The sequence below is a fragment of the Microtus ochrogaster genome, linkage group LG2 (genome assembly GCF_000317375.1).
Source record: "Microtus ochrogaster isolate Prairie Vole_2 linkage group LG2, MicOch1.0, whole genome shotgun sequence".
NCBI lineage: Eukaryota > Metazoa > Chordata > Mammalia > Rodentia > Cricetidae > Microtus > Microtus ochrogaster.
The window spans coordinates 54,281,868-54,298,830 of NC_022028.1; the positions used below are offsets into that span (position 1 = coordinate 54,281,868).

The 16,963-nt window shown below is 40.8% G+C and overlaps 1 protein-coding gene across 1 annotated transcript in view; it reads left to right on the forward strand.

Annotated features, from left to right (window-relative positions):
- The window catches only part of LOC101988744 (E3 ubiquitin-protein ligase TRIM31-like), a 93,456-nt gene extending 82,534 nt beyond the window's left edge, over window positions 1-10,922 (forward strand). Inside the window, exon 7 of the mRNA XM_005360476.1 lies at window positions 10,402-10,922. Within this exon, the coding sequence (XP_005360533.1) occupies window positions 10,402-10,922 (521 nt within the window). The remainder of the gene's footprint in view (window positions 1-10,401) is intronic.
- The last annotated feature ends 6,041 nt before the right edge of the window (window positions 10,923-16,963 follow it).

Consider the following 16,963-nt stretch of genomic DNA (forward strand, 5'->3'; position numbering starts at 1 on the left):
ATTATACCATGGCCAAACAGCTCCTAATATCTCACTCCTCCATGTTGTCTCCTAAAATGAAATTTTGAGAAACTCTTACCATTCCCTGAAAGGACATAAATGTCAGATACTTTCCTTTCTTTGGGGATTTTGCCTGAGGCGTCTTTGGACCCCATCGTAGAATCCGTGACCCTTACCTTTCTTACTTGAAGCTGTCACTTTTGATAAAGGTCCTTCCTGTCCAGGTTTCAAAGGGAAGCCTGTTGCTCTCCACGAGGCTCCATTTGTATTGTCTCCAACATAATGTACTGTTCCTCTCTATGTTCTTCCACCCCAAGGCCCGGTGCTCACCATCCCCTTCCTCCTAATAAGTCTCATGTATGAGGTGTGGTTTCTTTATTACTTTCTATTGCCTTTCTGAACTAATCTACCAATTACTACCCTGCTTCACCTAACCCAGCAGCTCTCAACCTGTGAGTCTCGATCCCTCTGGGAGGATCTGCTGACCCTTTCACAGGGGCCACCTAAGGCCACCAGAAAATATCAGATACTTACATCCCAATTCATAAGAGTAGCAAATTTACAGTTATGATGTAGCAGTGGAAACAGTTTTATGGTTGGAGGTCACCACAACATGAGGAGCTGTGTTAAAGGTTAGCAGCATTAGGAAGGCTGAGAACCACTGACCTAACCAAAACTCCTCTCGTAACTCAGGACACTGAGGCAGGAGGGTTGTTGCTAGTCCAAGGCTAACATGAACAAAGATCAAGACACTATCTCAAACAGCTGGGCATGGTGTCTCACCTCTGTAAGTTTAGCACTCCCGAGGTAGGAGGCTTCCCTGGACCACTAGAGTTCAAGGACAGCCTGGACACACACACACACACACACACACACACACACACACACGCACACACACCAAAAGAAAAGATGAAAAGAAAAAGAAATATAGCCAAAAAAACTTCTAGAGCATTTAATCGTGTTCTTTGGGGCAGAATCTCATACAGCCCAGGCAGCCTGGCAGTGTTAGGACAAAGGTCATGTGACCAAGGGTAACACTGAATTACTGATCTCCCTATCTCCTTTCATGGGCCCCTACACACAGCTCACAGTTTAGAATTGTAATGTAGGACACATGTGCTTCTTTAAAGCATCTCTCAGACTCATTGTGCAAAGGCGCTTGCCACACAAGACCCACTCGGTGGAAGAACAAGGCCAATTCTCAGAGGTTCTCCTCTGACCTCCTTCTGTAACTCCAGATCCATCAGATCTGATCACTCTGGTCTTGTAGAGTACCTACATTCTTATTTACACGCCCACACACAGACAACATAATAATAAAAATAATAAAATTAAAAATAATAAAAATAAAGCTGGAGAGATGGCTCATTGGTTAATAGCACTGTATGCTCTTTCAGAGATACTGAGTTCAATTTCCAGCAACCACATGGCGACTCACAGCCATCTATATTGATATCTGATGCCTTCCTCTGGCATGTAGGCATATAAGCAGACTGAGCACTCATACATAATATATTCATATATTTAAATTAATAAAATATTTTTTAGATTATTCTTAAAAATTAATAAATCTTAAAAATAAAATGCAATGAAAAGAACTATATTTCAAGCTACATTTCTAGTAGCTACATTAAAAAGACAAAAAATAAGGCATAGTGGTACACCTTTAATCCCAGCACTTGGGTGGCAGAAGTGAGTTCACAGTCAACATGTTCACAAATGAAATTCCAGGCCAAGGAGGAAAAAAAATTCAGATAAAAGTAATATTAATAAAAAACACTTTAAACAATTTATTTAATCCAATACTCCAAATGTAATGATTTCAGCCTCTTTAGACATATTTATGAGCTATTCCATATTCATGGGTTTTTTTAGTTCTGAGTCTTTGAATTCTTATTTTACACATCTCTGTTTGGATACTTAATCATCAATTGCTGAGGTAAAATGTAGTTAGTTCTACTAAATCGATAAAGTTGTACTTACGATACTTTAATTTTTAAATTTAGATTTAAAATAGTAAAAATTAATTGGTGGGGAGGACTGAGGTGTTAGTGCATTCCTGCCCTCTCAGTGCTCAGGAGTCAGACACAGAAGATTCGGTAGTTCAAGACTGTTCTTGGCTACACAGGGAATTCGAGCCTAGCCTGAGATACATTAAACTGTCTCTGATAAAAACAAAAAAACAAAACCAAGAGGGAGGAATAATAGGACACCCAAGTGCCAGGACTAACACACCTGGTTTCTGTTTTTGTTTATGTTTTTTTTTTCTTTAAAGAACCATGGAGAGGCACTCCACCTTTGTCCCTAACACTGCGAAGTTGAGCTCCCTGGTTCTATATCAGAGGCAACACCCATCTCCCAAAGGTCACTCTTCTCTCCTCACTCTTTTTTTCCTGAGGTTTAAACATCATCCCAACTATATCAGGACTTTTGGGGGTAGCAGTTCAGAATGGAATGGGGGGGATAAAAAAGAGCAGGAAGAGACAGACAGACAGACAGACAGACAGACAGAGACAGAGATAGCAGAGACAGAAATCAGAGAGAGGAAAGACAGGGTGGGAAACTGGGGTGTTCTCACTCTGCCTCCAGCTGAGTCTGAACCTTTTCTTGGTGCCTATGACTCAGGCAAGCTCTGACATTGTTCTCTCTTTCTCTTCCAGGGCATCAATGACATCTTGGGCAGGTATGATAGACATCCCAAGTGCACTGTGCTTTCTGGTTCACTCACACATACAGCATTCAACATGTAACCAAATATGTTCACATCCTCCAATAACTTGTCTATAAACTCTTAGGCTGCAGGAGGGGAAGACCAAGCTGGCCACAGTAGCATGTGGTCTGCTGGGCACAGCTCTTGTCACCAACACCCAGCTTTAGAGCAACCTATTAATCCCCAGATGTACTCCCCTCCCACATTCCTCTTGGTCAATGGGGGTGAACCCTGAGTTTCCTACTCTACCTCCCTACTCCCTGTCCCTCAACTCTCCTCTGATCAATCTCTCATCTTATTTCAATATTTTCATGGGTTTGATCTGTTGTAGGAAGCCGCTTGTTTGTTTTCCCTCATGCCTAGACTCCCAAAATAATCACACAGAAACTATATTATTTAAATCACTGCTTGGCCAATCACTTAAGTGTATTGCTCGCTAGCTCTTACATCTAGTAGTAACCCATTTCCAGTATTTTATATTTTACCATGAGGGTTGTGGCCTACCAGGAAGGTTCCAACATGACTGTCTCTGGTGCCAGCTCCATGGTTTCTCTTTGACTTTGTCCCCTTTATCCTAGCATTCAGTTTAGTTTTCCCCACCTAGTTCTACCATGCCCTATCAACAGGCCAAGGCAGTTTCTTTATTCACCAATGGTATTCACAGCATACAGATGGGATTCCCACATCACCTCTCCCTTTCTGTTTAAATTAAAAGGAAAGTTTTAACTTTAACATAGTAAAATTACATATAACAAAAGAAGTATCAAGCAAGAATTATAGTTACAATATTTATGGTTACTTCGTCTTTTATCATAACTAGGGAAAACTATAACTATCTATTCTTCAACTCCATCAAAGACTCCATAATGATGTAATATTACCTAAGTAAACAGGAAGTGCATGGTAAGCAAGTCCCAGAACTCTAGAATTGAGAGAGACATCTTACTGCCTAGACAGTCACCCAAAGCTTGTTCCAGGATAGGAACCAAAAGCTATGGAGAAACCCTGTCTCGAAAATAAAAAAAAAAAATACATATAACAAAGTTGTCCTTAAAATTATATAAATAATCCAAGATCAATACCAATGAAAATCTCTATAGCATATCCCCCTTTAAGTGTAAAGAAACATTTATAAACAATATTTGGGAATTTTTGGCAGAGTTATTTCCATCAGCTTCCTGCTTTTTGTTGGAAAAGTATTTTTTGAGGGGGGGTTTCATGGAAAACTTTTGGGTGGTCTATCAAACCACATTTGTCTGGAAACAATCCACAGGTTCTCATCCTCTGTGGATACAAAAGTAGAACCTCTTTTCCAAAGCTACAAATCCTTAGACCCAAATTCTGAAGTCAAGACACCTTTATGTTGGCTTAACTTAGCAGTCCATACAATGAAATGTGTCTCTGTACTTAGCTCCTTCACAGCCAAAAATTTCAAAGAAAACACAATAATATACATAATCCAGACTCTATGTGAATATTTCATCTTTATGTGGCTTAATTTTTTACTCTATAACTTTTTAATATTTATTTTATTATCTTTATTCCTTTATTCTGTGACAGTCTATACTCCATCTCTTTAAAGACTTTTGTTTTTTATAAACCATTTACTTCCTTTTATAACTCTCTATACACTTTGTCTTCTCTCTCCCAAGCCTATGTACATTTTAAAAATACACTGTGTCTCATTTACAGGTCTTTTATGTCTGAATATGTCCTTTTTGCATATTTGTAATCCTTTTCTGAATAGGATGACTTCTTAAAATGCTAAGTGCTTCTTAAGAACCTAAGTGGTAGCATTGCTTAGGACAAACAAGGCTCTGCCTGCTTGCTTGCTCAGTCCAACATGGTGGAAGTTCTTTACTGCCTCTGAGACTGCTAGGTGGGAGCCACACTCACCATCTCAACTCTGGTAATTGGTTGGCCCATGCTGTCACCAAGTAACTTGTAGCACACTGCCCAAAAAACCCATTTAAAGGCTGAGCCTCCTGAAAGAGCTAGAGTTCGTACTGGCAGCATGGCCCAAAAAGCCACCATTTGAAAACTGCACAGGTTTTGTTTTTATGCTACTGCTGAATCAGAAAGACCTCTCTTAAAGGAGATGCAGCATGCCATTAGCAAAATGCTGGCTACCAAGAAGCCATGATTAACTCTGTTCTTTTGTGTCTAAAATTACTTTTTACTTTCTTAGGTTTTATGCAGATTAAACTGGCACAAGCTTGAGCACCAGTTTGTTGTATTGAGGCCATTTGTTTGTTCCTGGCTGCTCAGACTCCTGAAATAATCACACAGAAGATCAGTATTTTCTTTCCCAGCTTCATTCCTCTCCCACATTCCTCTTGGTCAATGGGGTGAACCCTGGGTTTCCTACTCTACCTCCTACTTCCTGTCCATCCTCTCTTCTCTGATCCATCTCTCATCTTCATTTTCATATTTTCTTGGGTCTGATCTCATTCATCCCTGCATGCCTGTCCTGGCCTCCCTGAAGGGGGACAATGGTCTTATATCCTACAAAGTTTTATCTGTTGTACTAGTTTAATAATATGCTGATTGGCCAGTAGCCAGTTAGGATGTATAGGCAGGGCAGCCAGGCAGGAAGTTGAGGTGAGGTGACCAGAACAGGAGAATTCTGGGAAGAGGAAAGGGACCTCTGCAGTCATCACCCAGAAACAAATGAAGCAAGATGAGAATGCCTCACTGATAAAAGGTGCCAAACCACATGGTTAACAGAGACAAGAATTATGGGTTAATGTAAGTTATAAGAGTTGATAAGAAGCCTGAAGCTAATAGGTCAAGCAGTTTATGATTTATGTAGACCTCTGTGTGTTTCTTTGGGACTGAAAGGCTGTGTGACCAGGCAGGACAGAAACCTCTGTCAACAGCCCCTGACACTCAGTTCCCTGGCTCTAGACTGTATTTATCACTCTGCCTCCTCCCCAGGAACGAGCTCCCAGGTCCTTCCTGCCCACTCTCTATCCCGAAACTTACCACTCAGATCAACATATCTTCACAGGGATAAAGAATTTCAGTTTCACAACCCAACCCCAGTTCCTAACCTGGAGAAAAAAGTCAGTGAAGCAAAAGCAAGACACGAGTCCCTCATAGAAAGCCTGAAGAAATTAACAGGTAAGATGTGTCTGCCACTTCCTTTGCTTACCTGCCTCAGGATTCTCTTCATCAACCTAGATACTGCCTGACACCTCTGGTGCCAGCCCCTGAGCCTTTCAGAACCCAGGCTGAATGCTGAGTACCTTCATAGAACCATTATGCAGAAATTTCTCATGCTGTGTTTCATTAGGTTTAATGCTGAGGATAGAATGCGGGACTTCATGCTTGCTTGACAAGCACTCTGCAATCTGAGCTACATCCCCAGAGTCAAAGCACCTCTTAGCTCAGAAATTTTCCTTGTTTACTTGGTGGTGAACATGGGACTAGAAGTATGTTACCAATTTGGTTGTTGCTTATCACATGTACCCATCCCTGGGCACCAAAACACAGCATTCACACATAGTGTGCCCAAAGAATACACATTGTCTCTAAAAGACATAATATTAAAATGGAGCATAAAATATAGAAATGAAAACAAAAGCAAACAGAAATATTGTCCAGGGTAGTCTCTTATGGAAGACCACAGTGATCTTCTGAGTAACTGGGTCTAGAACACAAAGCACTGTGCCCAGATAGCACTCAACCTTTATTGGACATGACAGTATGTTTTAACATTCTGAGCTAAAGAAAACATATTATTTAAATTCATTTCATTTACTTCTTTTAAAAATGTTTTATTTATTTTATTTGTATGGGTGTTTTGAGTGCATGAATTATATATATGCCTGGTGTCCATGGATGTCAGAAGATGGTGCCAGTGCCCTGGGACTGGAGTTTCAGTGGATGCTGAGAACTGAACTGGTTTCCCTGGTGCTGTTAACCACTGAGGCCTCTTTCCAGCTCCCTTTTCCTTTCCTTTTGAGACACTAGAACTCACTATGTACTGCGGACTAAAAGTTGTCATCATCCTGTGTCAGCTTCCTGAGTGTCAGCATGCCCTGGTCTTTTAGGGTTTCAAAATAACATCTAGAAAATTCCAAATCCAGTGGTTTATGCTTGTGGCTCCAATATTTCTGTTCTGGACTGGGCTGTACTGAAGAGCCACATCAGGGAGATCCAAGGGCAGCTCTTCCTGTTTGCTGCCTTCTTGGTCCACTGAGACTACGAGAGAAATCCCAGTACCACATCTTCCTACATCAGCAATCAGTGCCTCACGATATGGTCCCTGTTGCCTGCTTAACCTCTGTTGACCCTCCATCTCCTTCACTCTCTCCTCACAGTCAACTTGACAACCGAAGGGAAGGAAGATAAAAGCACAATCCTGAACAGCCTGGATATAAAGGACATGAAGAACTGTAAGTGTGTACATAACCTGGTGTTTGGAGAAAGTGAAGAATAAAAATGTCTTCTCAATGGGAGATTGAGGATGAAAGGTCCAGTGTGTGTGTGAACACCAAAGAAGAACAAGCTTATAGAATTATTTTATTATTGTACTTTTAGGTAATCATAGTGACACCCCAACTAATTAAAAGTGTTCATTATAAATGGAAATTTATAGGTGTATTTCTTCATTGCACAAGGCTCAGTAGCTTGTGCTGACCAACAGCCCTAGTTAGCCCAGCAAAGCTGATGAGTTGAGACCCACAGGGACAAGACCTGTAATGATGTCATCTGATTGGTTCAGCTTTGAGGATAGTCAGGATAAAAGCCAGGATCAGTTGCTCATCCCCAATATGACTTTTAATTTATAACCACTTGTTATTAACCTAAAATTTGTTTTCTCTCTCAAATCTTAGGGCTCCTGTTACAGAAGAATAACTCAGAGTTGCTCAGCTCAGGTAGGATTCCTGCTTGGCACACAGGTCTTTCTGTAGGGAAGCAAGGGACCTCTAGGTGTGTGGGTCAAAGTGTTCTGTTCATTCACAGCTCTGATACAGCAGAGGAAAGTTATAGACCATACCCTGGGAAGAGCTACCTAACATGTAGAACACCCTGATCGCTCCAAGCTCCCCTGAGAAATACAGGAACAAAAAAAGATTGGAAAGACAAGTAAGGCTTCCCACAGGAGGGATGGAGAAGGACTGTGTAATTGTACAGACTTCAGGGGCCCGAGATGGGTGGACTTAGAGTGAGGGCCAGGCATCTTCCTCTTCTGCTTCCCAAGCTAAACTTTCCCTGTGAAAGACCTAGCCCCCAACAGGAAACCCCTAATGTGCAGGTGCACCTTGCTGTTTGGTCTATGACCCTCCTAGTGCCTCTGCAGCTCAGCAGGACCTAATGCTCAGCCCTATTCCATCCCTTTTCACTTCGAGACCCTCTTTCTGGGACAGCACCCTCTTCAGCACTGCTCTGGAGCAAAACTGGGCCCCTTTCCCTATGTTCCTGGAGGAGGAGCTGGCTGTGAGCTGGGCTCTGTGCACACTGACATCAGAGTTGTGGGCTGCACACCCCTGGATGTTGCTCTTTCCTTCTCGCTCCCCCCAAACCCTTTGCATTTTCTCTTTAAAATTTTTATTTTCTTGATTAAAATTTATGTTTATACTTACGCACCATGGAGATGAGAGGATATTTTGTGAAGAGTGTTCTCCCCTTACATGAAAATTTTATGAGTTTTGGGCTTAGGGAACATCTGTATCTGCACCTGCCAAGCCATCTCCCTTGTCTTTTATTAGTTCTTTCTTTCTTCTCTCCCTCTGGCTGGATTGTGTGCATGTGCGCGCATGTGCATGTGTGATGTGTGTTTGTGCATGTGTACACATGTGTGTGGTGTGTGTGTGGTATGCAGGTATGCATGCACATGTGTGATGTTTGTGGTGTGTGTGTGGTGTGTGTGGTATGTTTGTGCGTGTGTGTAGTTTGTGTGTGTGTGCTCGTGTGCTGTGTATGTGTGTGCTGTATTGTGCATGTGTGTGGTTATGTGGTAAGTGCGTGTGTGCATATGTGTATGTGTACTCATGGAGGCTAGACTTAGGCATCTTCTTTTACACTCTTCCTTAGTTTCATGGACAAGATCTCTCACTGAACCTCAAGCTCACTAGATAGTGTGGGCTGTCTTGCTATCGAGGCCCATTCCCATCCAGCCATCCCTGCTACTCAGCCCCAGGGTTACAGGTGTGCAAGGGCCACACCCAGATTTTATCTTTAGATGCTGGGGATCACAACTCATGTCCTCATGCCTGCACAGCCAAACCACCTCCTCAGTCCTTTCTTTGTTTGCTTGCTTTTGAGACAGAATCTCATGTAGCCCAGACTGCCTTTGAACTCATGGTAGATCTGTCTCAGCTTCCCAAGTGCTGGAATTAGAGGTATATGCACTACCATGCCTGGCAACGAGTACCTCCAAAAAAACAGAAGACAAGCCCCCGTGGTGGTTATTCTCACCCAATGCTGCTCTTCTCCAATTGCTTTGACTCTGATGCCTCCGGTAGACCTTAGAAGTTCCTACCACTGTCTTTCTCTATGGTTTTCATCCCCACACCCCTGGCCCCCAGTAATGCAACTTAGCCAGGTCTGGAGATCAGAAATGGGTAAGATCTGCTTGGGTCATGCCCCTAGCCTACCCCAGTGACCCTGACCACTTGCTTTAATGCACACTTCCACATCCATCATCTCTCCCCAAGCCCTGCACACAGCAGAGGAAAACTATCATTGCAGCAAAGGCTGAAATTCAACACCAAATGAGGGGCTAAAATGTTCCCACTTTCTAAACCTTAGCAGAGCTGGGACCACTGGTGCTCTAGTCTTTGAATAGGACAGATAAAGACTCTGTAGCTTTGATAAACTGCCATTCAGTGTCTGAGCCCTAATACAAGGGTGGGACACATCAAGGGTCTCTGAGGTCTTCTTCAGTCCTCCTGTGTTTGAGGGATTCCATTCTATCATGTGCACTCACGCATGCACACATGTTCCTATGTGTGGGAGTCAAAGGATGAGTGGGGAAGTCAGTCTGACACTATATGGGTTTCTGGATTGAAATCAGGTGTCAGGCTTGGGACTCATGCCTTGTCAGCTGAGTCACCTCCTGGCCCCAGGAACTCAGTTTTAGAAAGTCAGACTAGTGGTGATCCCAGCTTTAGAAAATCAAGCTGAACCTTGACCTCTCATAGTAGCCCCAATTGTTTGTCATATGAGAACCAGGAAATGTGGAAATGGAGAAGACATATCTTCATTGTTAGAAGATCCAAATTGTCCAGGGTTTTATGACCTTGATTCAAGGCCTCTGTACGAAATGATTCTACTACCACGTGGACTGGGGGAGCTTCCCTCTGCACCCACAGAACAGAACCTCTTAAAATCAGGGGCTAAATTTGAGGCCTGGGGATGGAAAGTGGGGAGAGGTCCTGGAGAGAGGGGTGTAGGGAGCATGGGCATGGTATCCCACATCTATAATTCCAGCAGGTGCAGTTTAAAAGATGAGAAGTTCAAGATCGTCCTTAGCTACACAGGAAATTTCAGTCCTGCTTGGGTTATATGAGACCCCCTTCTCAGAAAACAAAAAAAACAGGCAGAAGTCTTCTCTGAGGACATGGATTCTTAATTTAAAGGGGAAATTCTCCCTCTAGCTACATCATGAGAAGCTCAAAAGCAGGATGCTGGAGGACTTGCTTTGCAACTATCCCTCTTCACTCTTCTTTATCTTTCCACAGTACCTATGACCCTGGACATGGCCTCAGCTGACCCAAACCTCACCTTTTCTCAGGATCTAAAGAAAGCAAGCTTGTATGTCATCGATGGAAAATCTAATACTCAGGCAAAACCTCGACAACTCTATCCTTTCCACTGTGTGAGGGGCTCCCCAGGCCTCTCCTCAGGCTGTGTGGTGTGGGAGGTGGAAATCCAGGGACCCCCAGGTATGCTTGGCATAGTGGGCGTGGTCGCCGAGTTGCCTCAGGGGTCCCAGATTCAGAACTCTGAGCCATGCTGCTTGTGGGCATTGCGGATCTCGTCCTCTGGATGTCAGCCAATCACCAACTGCAGTATCCAGAAGAATCTCCCAATCTGTCTTACGAAAGTGGGCGTCTATGTGGATTATGACCATGGAGCTATCATCTTCTATGATGCCATCACTAACAAACACATCTACACCTTCCAAGCTTCATTTGACAAACAGGTCTTCCCCCTTTTTGGGCTTTTCCCTACCTGCAGCTCTATCACCCTGAGCCCCTAGGGCTGCTCTCCTGTGGGTCCCTTAGTCTCTTCCCCACTCATTCCTCATGATTGAATGCAAGTGGCAGGAATGAAGCTTGGCCCTTCTCAGGCACACTACATACCCCATACACACTCCACACACCCTAAACACCCTACACACACTGCACACCCTAAACCTACATACACATACTACACACCCCACACACCCTAAACACCCTACACACCCCACCCACCCTACACACCCCACCCACTATACACCCTACACACACTATACACCCTACACTCCCACCACATACTATATACCCTACACACCCCACACACCCTGCACACCTTACACACTCTACATACACACTACACACACTACACTACCCACACACCCTACACACTTTACACATACTTCTTTCCCTGAGTAAAGAAGACAGTGGACTCTCAAATATTAACCACAATGGTTTTCATCACTGCACTTCATAAAATGACATAATTGAAAATGGCCAAACTTTATCAACAGTTAAGTAGAAAATATCTGGTCACTCCCTGCTTGAGATGCAAGTCCAACGCCGTCCAGCACCCTGCCTGCCCCTTTCTCTACTTCATTACCTGCAGCTCCTATGACTCTAAACTTGAGCACCCAACTCTCACCCTTTCCTGAAGTCTGAGAACCAGAGGCTACATGCAGAATCAAGTCTAACTATAAGTATGACAAACATAGATGACTATTGATCTATAATTCTTAATACCTAAACAACTTAAAGATTAAGACAATAAACAACTGTGCAATAAATGAGGACAATGACCTCCAAATGTAAATGATGTATAAATATCTTGATCAGAGGTAGAAATGTACATTGAAATATAATAAATTTATATCAATATATAAAAACTTGTTTTAAGCAGAGGTAGAAGCATGCATGCATACAATATTCTATATAATTTAACTTTGTATCAATATACAAGAATCTATACCAATGTAATTGCCTATAAATAATAACTCAGAAGTATTCACTCTATTATTCACTATTATTATTAGTGCTCATGCCAATCTATTATCCCATCCAATTTCACCCCCTTTTTTCCAAAAGATCCCTGAGCCCATAAAATTCCTTCCCCAACCCTATACCAATTATAATCAACCCCTAAATGATCTTCCTAACCCTCAGGACAAACTTTGTTGGGAGAGGGGATGTTGTCTTCTAAAATTACTTTCAGCTGTCATGTGGGTGATGTTCATTCTATGGGATCCTGTAAAAGTAAAATGATGGTTAAGTTCCAAGATCCATGTCTGGTATAATTGCAAATAGTCTCTGAGTATTTGGTGGAGGTCGGTCCAGAACATTGTAAAAATGTGCACCATTTCAGCTAACTAAATTGGAATCATCCTGAGCAGCTGGTACCCAAAACAGGTCTTGTAGTAGAGCTATCAGCATCATGACATCATATCCACCAGGTGGACTTGTTGTGGGGCCCCATCTTCTTCCTGGAATCTTCAAAGATTACTACAGGAAAATTCACTGTTCATTGTGGAAAACTTAAGCATTATTGATATAGACATATACAGACATATATATTCAATGAAAGGTATGATAAAGACAAAAATAGATATGAAGAAAAGTAAAATTTTTGCTAAATACTTTTTTCTTTCTGTCACATATCACGGCTCCTGACATGAGACAGAAACTCTGGGTTTTTCTTTTAACAACATGCTTGTATTTAAAGAAGGACAGAGCCATTGTCCAACTCCAAAACCAGCTCTATATACCATATGTGTGTGTATGCATTTTTTTAGCATTTGTGCAAATGAATCATATTTGATTTTCTTGATGATCCTTATTGGGTAGTTATTTTTCCATCTGTCATTATTCAAACATTCAGGGTCTCTTGAATTTTTGAAGATGAGTATTTTCCTGCAAGGACAAGATCAGAACCCTGTCCCCATCCTACATAATTTCCTTAACACCTGTATGATTATCACCATTATGGATGAGTTGTCATTTATCCTTTTCAAGAGGTTTCTCCTCTTCAAACTGAATCTTTATTAATTTTGATGGTATCCATAATTTTTCTTTTCCTGTGGAAACAAGAGAAAAACCCCTTCCCCAATGCAGAACATCTCCTGGCTTCCATTGTGAAGTCAGTACATCCTTGAAATAAACTGGTTGATTTAATTCAGAAGACTTTTCTATTATCCAATGTCTTTCTGCTGCTGTTGTCTCTTTCTCATTAGCATTAAGAAAATTCAAGGTTAATAAAGCATTATGTAATCTATTTCTGGGAGCATTTTGAAGGGAGAGAGATTGGATACTTATAAAAAAAAAAAAGGAATCCCACACTAGCTAAGATTTAAGAAATAGACCAACGTTTAATAAAAGGTAAAACTTACAAAGTCAGGATTCTCTGCTTGAACGATGGATGAAGATCAGATCCAAAGCAAACCAAACAGGAAACAGGGCCTGGAGGAAGCAGAGAGGAAGGGGCCAGACGCCCTTCCACATCCAGATAAATAGTCTATGAGGCAATGCCCCAGTAGGCGGGTAGTTGCTAGCTATACACCTTCCCACAGCAGCATTTTCTATCCCTTTTTGTTTGTTTAACATATCCTTTATAGTTCAATTTGATCTTTCTATAACTACTCGACCTGTAGGATTGTGTGGTATACCTGCAACATGCTTAATATTATAATATGCAAAAAATGTTTCATTTTTCCTAGAGACATACACTGGACCATTATCTGTCTTTATTTGTGCATGTATACCCATGATGGCCATAACTTCTAATAAATGTGTGATTACTGAATCAGCCTTTTCTGAGCTTAAAGCAGTTGCCCACTGAAAGCCTGAATAAGTGTCAATGGCATGGTGTACATATTTTAATTTTCTAAATTCTGCAAAGTGGAACACATCCATCTGCCAGCTCTCATTTCTTTGAGTACCCTTTGGGTTACTCCCTGCAGGTAGCGGTGTTTGGTTATAGAAAGAGTATCTCTTTATATTCTCCTTAGCTTGTTGTCATGTAATAGAAAACTCTTTCTTTAAACCTTTGCTATTGACATGATTTTTTAAATGAAATTCTTAGGCCTGCAACACACTTCCAATTAATAATTGATCAATTTCTGCACTAGCTTGTGCTAGAGGACCTGGCAAACCCATATGAGATCGGATATGTAATATGTATATAGGACAAAACCTATTCCTGATTATGTCTTGCACCTGGATAAATAATGAAGTAAATTCTGTATCATCTGGTATAAATTCAGCAGTTTCAATATGCAAGATAACTCTTTCTATATATTATGAATCAGTAACTATATTGAGAGGTTCTTTAAAATGCCTTAGCACCATGAGAATAGCATATAATTCTGCTTTCTGGACAGAATTATAAGGGCTTTGTTTCACCTTACTTAATTCTTCTGATTTGAAACCCACCCTCCCTAATTTATTTGCATCAATATAAAATGTATAGGCTTCAGTTATTGGGGCATCATGTACAATTCATGGAAAAAAGCCAAGAAGTTCTCTTTATAAGGGTAAGTTTGTCACTTATGGGATAGTTGCTATTAATTTCTCCCAAAAAATTAGCACAAACTCTTTGCCATGGCTCATTGTCTTCCCATAACTTTTTTATTTCATCAGTAGTGAAAGACACTATAATTTCTGGTTGGTCTATACCTGCTAATTTATGAAGTCTCAATTTACCTTTTATAATTAATTCAGAGACCTTTTCCACATAAGTTTTTACTTTTTACTTGGTTAATGTGGTAAAAAGATCCATTCTAAGATAATATCATCCCTCTGCACTAAAATTCCTGTAGGAGAAATTCTGGAGGACAATAAGACTAGAATACAATTAAGATTTGGATTCACCCTATCCACATGTGCTTCCTGTAATTTTTCCTCAACAATTGTCAATTACTTTTCTGCTTCAGCTATTAATTCTCTGAGACTATTCAAATCTTTATCACCATTTATGTTTTTGTTTAAATGAATTATAAGATCAGGTGTTATCCCAACAGCCAGTTATAGACTGGAAATGTGTCCTAACAATCTTTGAAAGTCATTAAGAGTCCACAACAGGTCCCTCCTAATTTGTGCCTTTTGTGTTCTAATTTTCTGCAAACCTATTTTATAACCTAGGTAATTGACAGAATTTCCTCTCTGTATTTTTTTTCAGGAGCAATTTGTAATCCCCATTTTGGCAAAAAAATTCTTCTTTAAACATTCTTTCTAAAGTATCCATGTTTGAATCAGATAGCAAAATGTCATCCATGTAATGGTACATTATAGACTTAGAAAATTACTTACATATTATTTCCAATGGCTGATTTACAAAGTATTGATACAAGGTGGGGCTATTGAGCTTTGCATGTGGGAGGACAGTCCATTGATATCTCCTAGTAGGCTGGGAATTATTATAAGTAGGCATCATGAAGGCAAATTTTTCTCTATCTTTTTTTGTAAAGGTATAGTAAAGAAACAATCTTTCAAATCAATAACTATAAGAGGCCATCCTTTTGGTAATAGGGAGGGCAGAAGAATTCCAGATTTTAGAGGGCCCATAGGTTGAATAACCTTATTGACAGCTCTTAGATCAGTCACTATTCTCCATTTACCAGACTTGTGTTTTGTTTTTTTGGTTTTTTTTTACAACAAATACAGGAGAATTTCAAAGGCTGGTTGATTCTTCAATATGGTGAGCATCTAGTTCCTCTCGTACCAGTTGTTCTAAAGCCTGCAACTTATCTTCAGCTAGAGGCCACTGCTTTTCAGTTAACCATTTTAAAGGTAGGGCTGTTGGTACCTCTAAAGGTTTTCTAGTTGCTTTATGTTCTTGTATGGCCTGAATGGTTGGTGAACTTTATTCATAGTACTTTATTACATACTTCCCAGAATTATGAGTTCCTGGGACTGCAGGAATGTTAATCTGGGTATTCCATTGCTGTAGCAGGTCATGACCATAAATTTATCACAATATTAGCTACATATGGCCTCAGCTTCCTCTTTGACCTTCTGGCCCAATACAATCAACACATCTTGTGCTTTGTTTAACCTGAGATATGGTTCCAATTCCTAGTAATTGAACGCCTGCCTCTTGAAGAGGCAATTTGGATGCTAAGATTCTGGAGTAATGATACTCACATCCACACCTGTGTCTATCAAGCCAACAATCACAATGTCATTTATACACACTCTTAGCTTTGATCTTTGATCATTTATAAAAGTTTGCCAGAATATACGTTTCTTATTTCCTATTTGAATTTTTGACTTCTCCTCCATGTTTATGCCATCATTTAGAACAGTATGGTCTTTTACAGAAGGCTTTGGATTTTTTTTTTAATTTCCTGGTGTGACATGTCTTCCACAGTTTCTGAGAATGAGTGAGCCACTTTTGGCTTGGGGGCCTGGAATAGGCCCCTCAAGGAGTTTCCTGATGGTATCGGGTTGCCATGCCTGTCTGTTGTTGATCTGCATGCATTGGTCCAATGTCAGCCTTTGCCACACCTTCTACATATACTTGAAGGCCAAGGTGTCCTATTCTTGCCATTCCTAGAGGAGATATTATTCCCAGAAATTTTTTGTCTACATTCCCTTCTCAGATGCTATATTCTACCACAATTAAAACATTTGGCAGTTTGATGTCTCCTCATTACTTTGGAAATTGCTTTTCCTACCTAAGATTCAGCATTATAGTCAAATGTCTCAATGTTCATTGTATGCAGAGTCCATTCCTCCATAGGTGCTGATCGAACCTTTAAAGGCCCAGTTATCTTTTTGCATTCTAAGTTTGCATTTTCAAAAATTCAAAAATTTCTTGTCTAGCATCTGGGTCTGTTATTCCTAGTTGTACAGCCTTACTTAATCTATGTAAAAAGGTCAGTAAAGGGTTCTCTCTGTCCCTGTCTAACCCTGTATATGATTTAATTATTTTTCCTATGGAGGAAGGTCATTGGTTGATTTAATAAAGAAGCTGCTTGCCCTGATAGGTTAAAACATAGATGGGAGGAGTAAACAGAGCAGAATGCTGGGAGGAAGAGGAAGTGAGGTCAGACTCGACAGCTCTCCTCTCGGG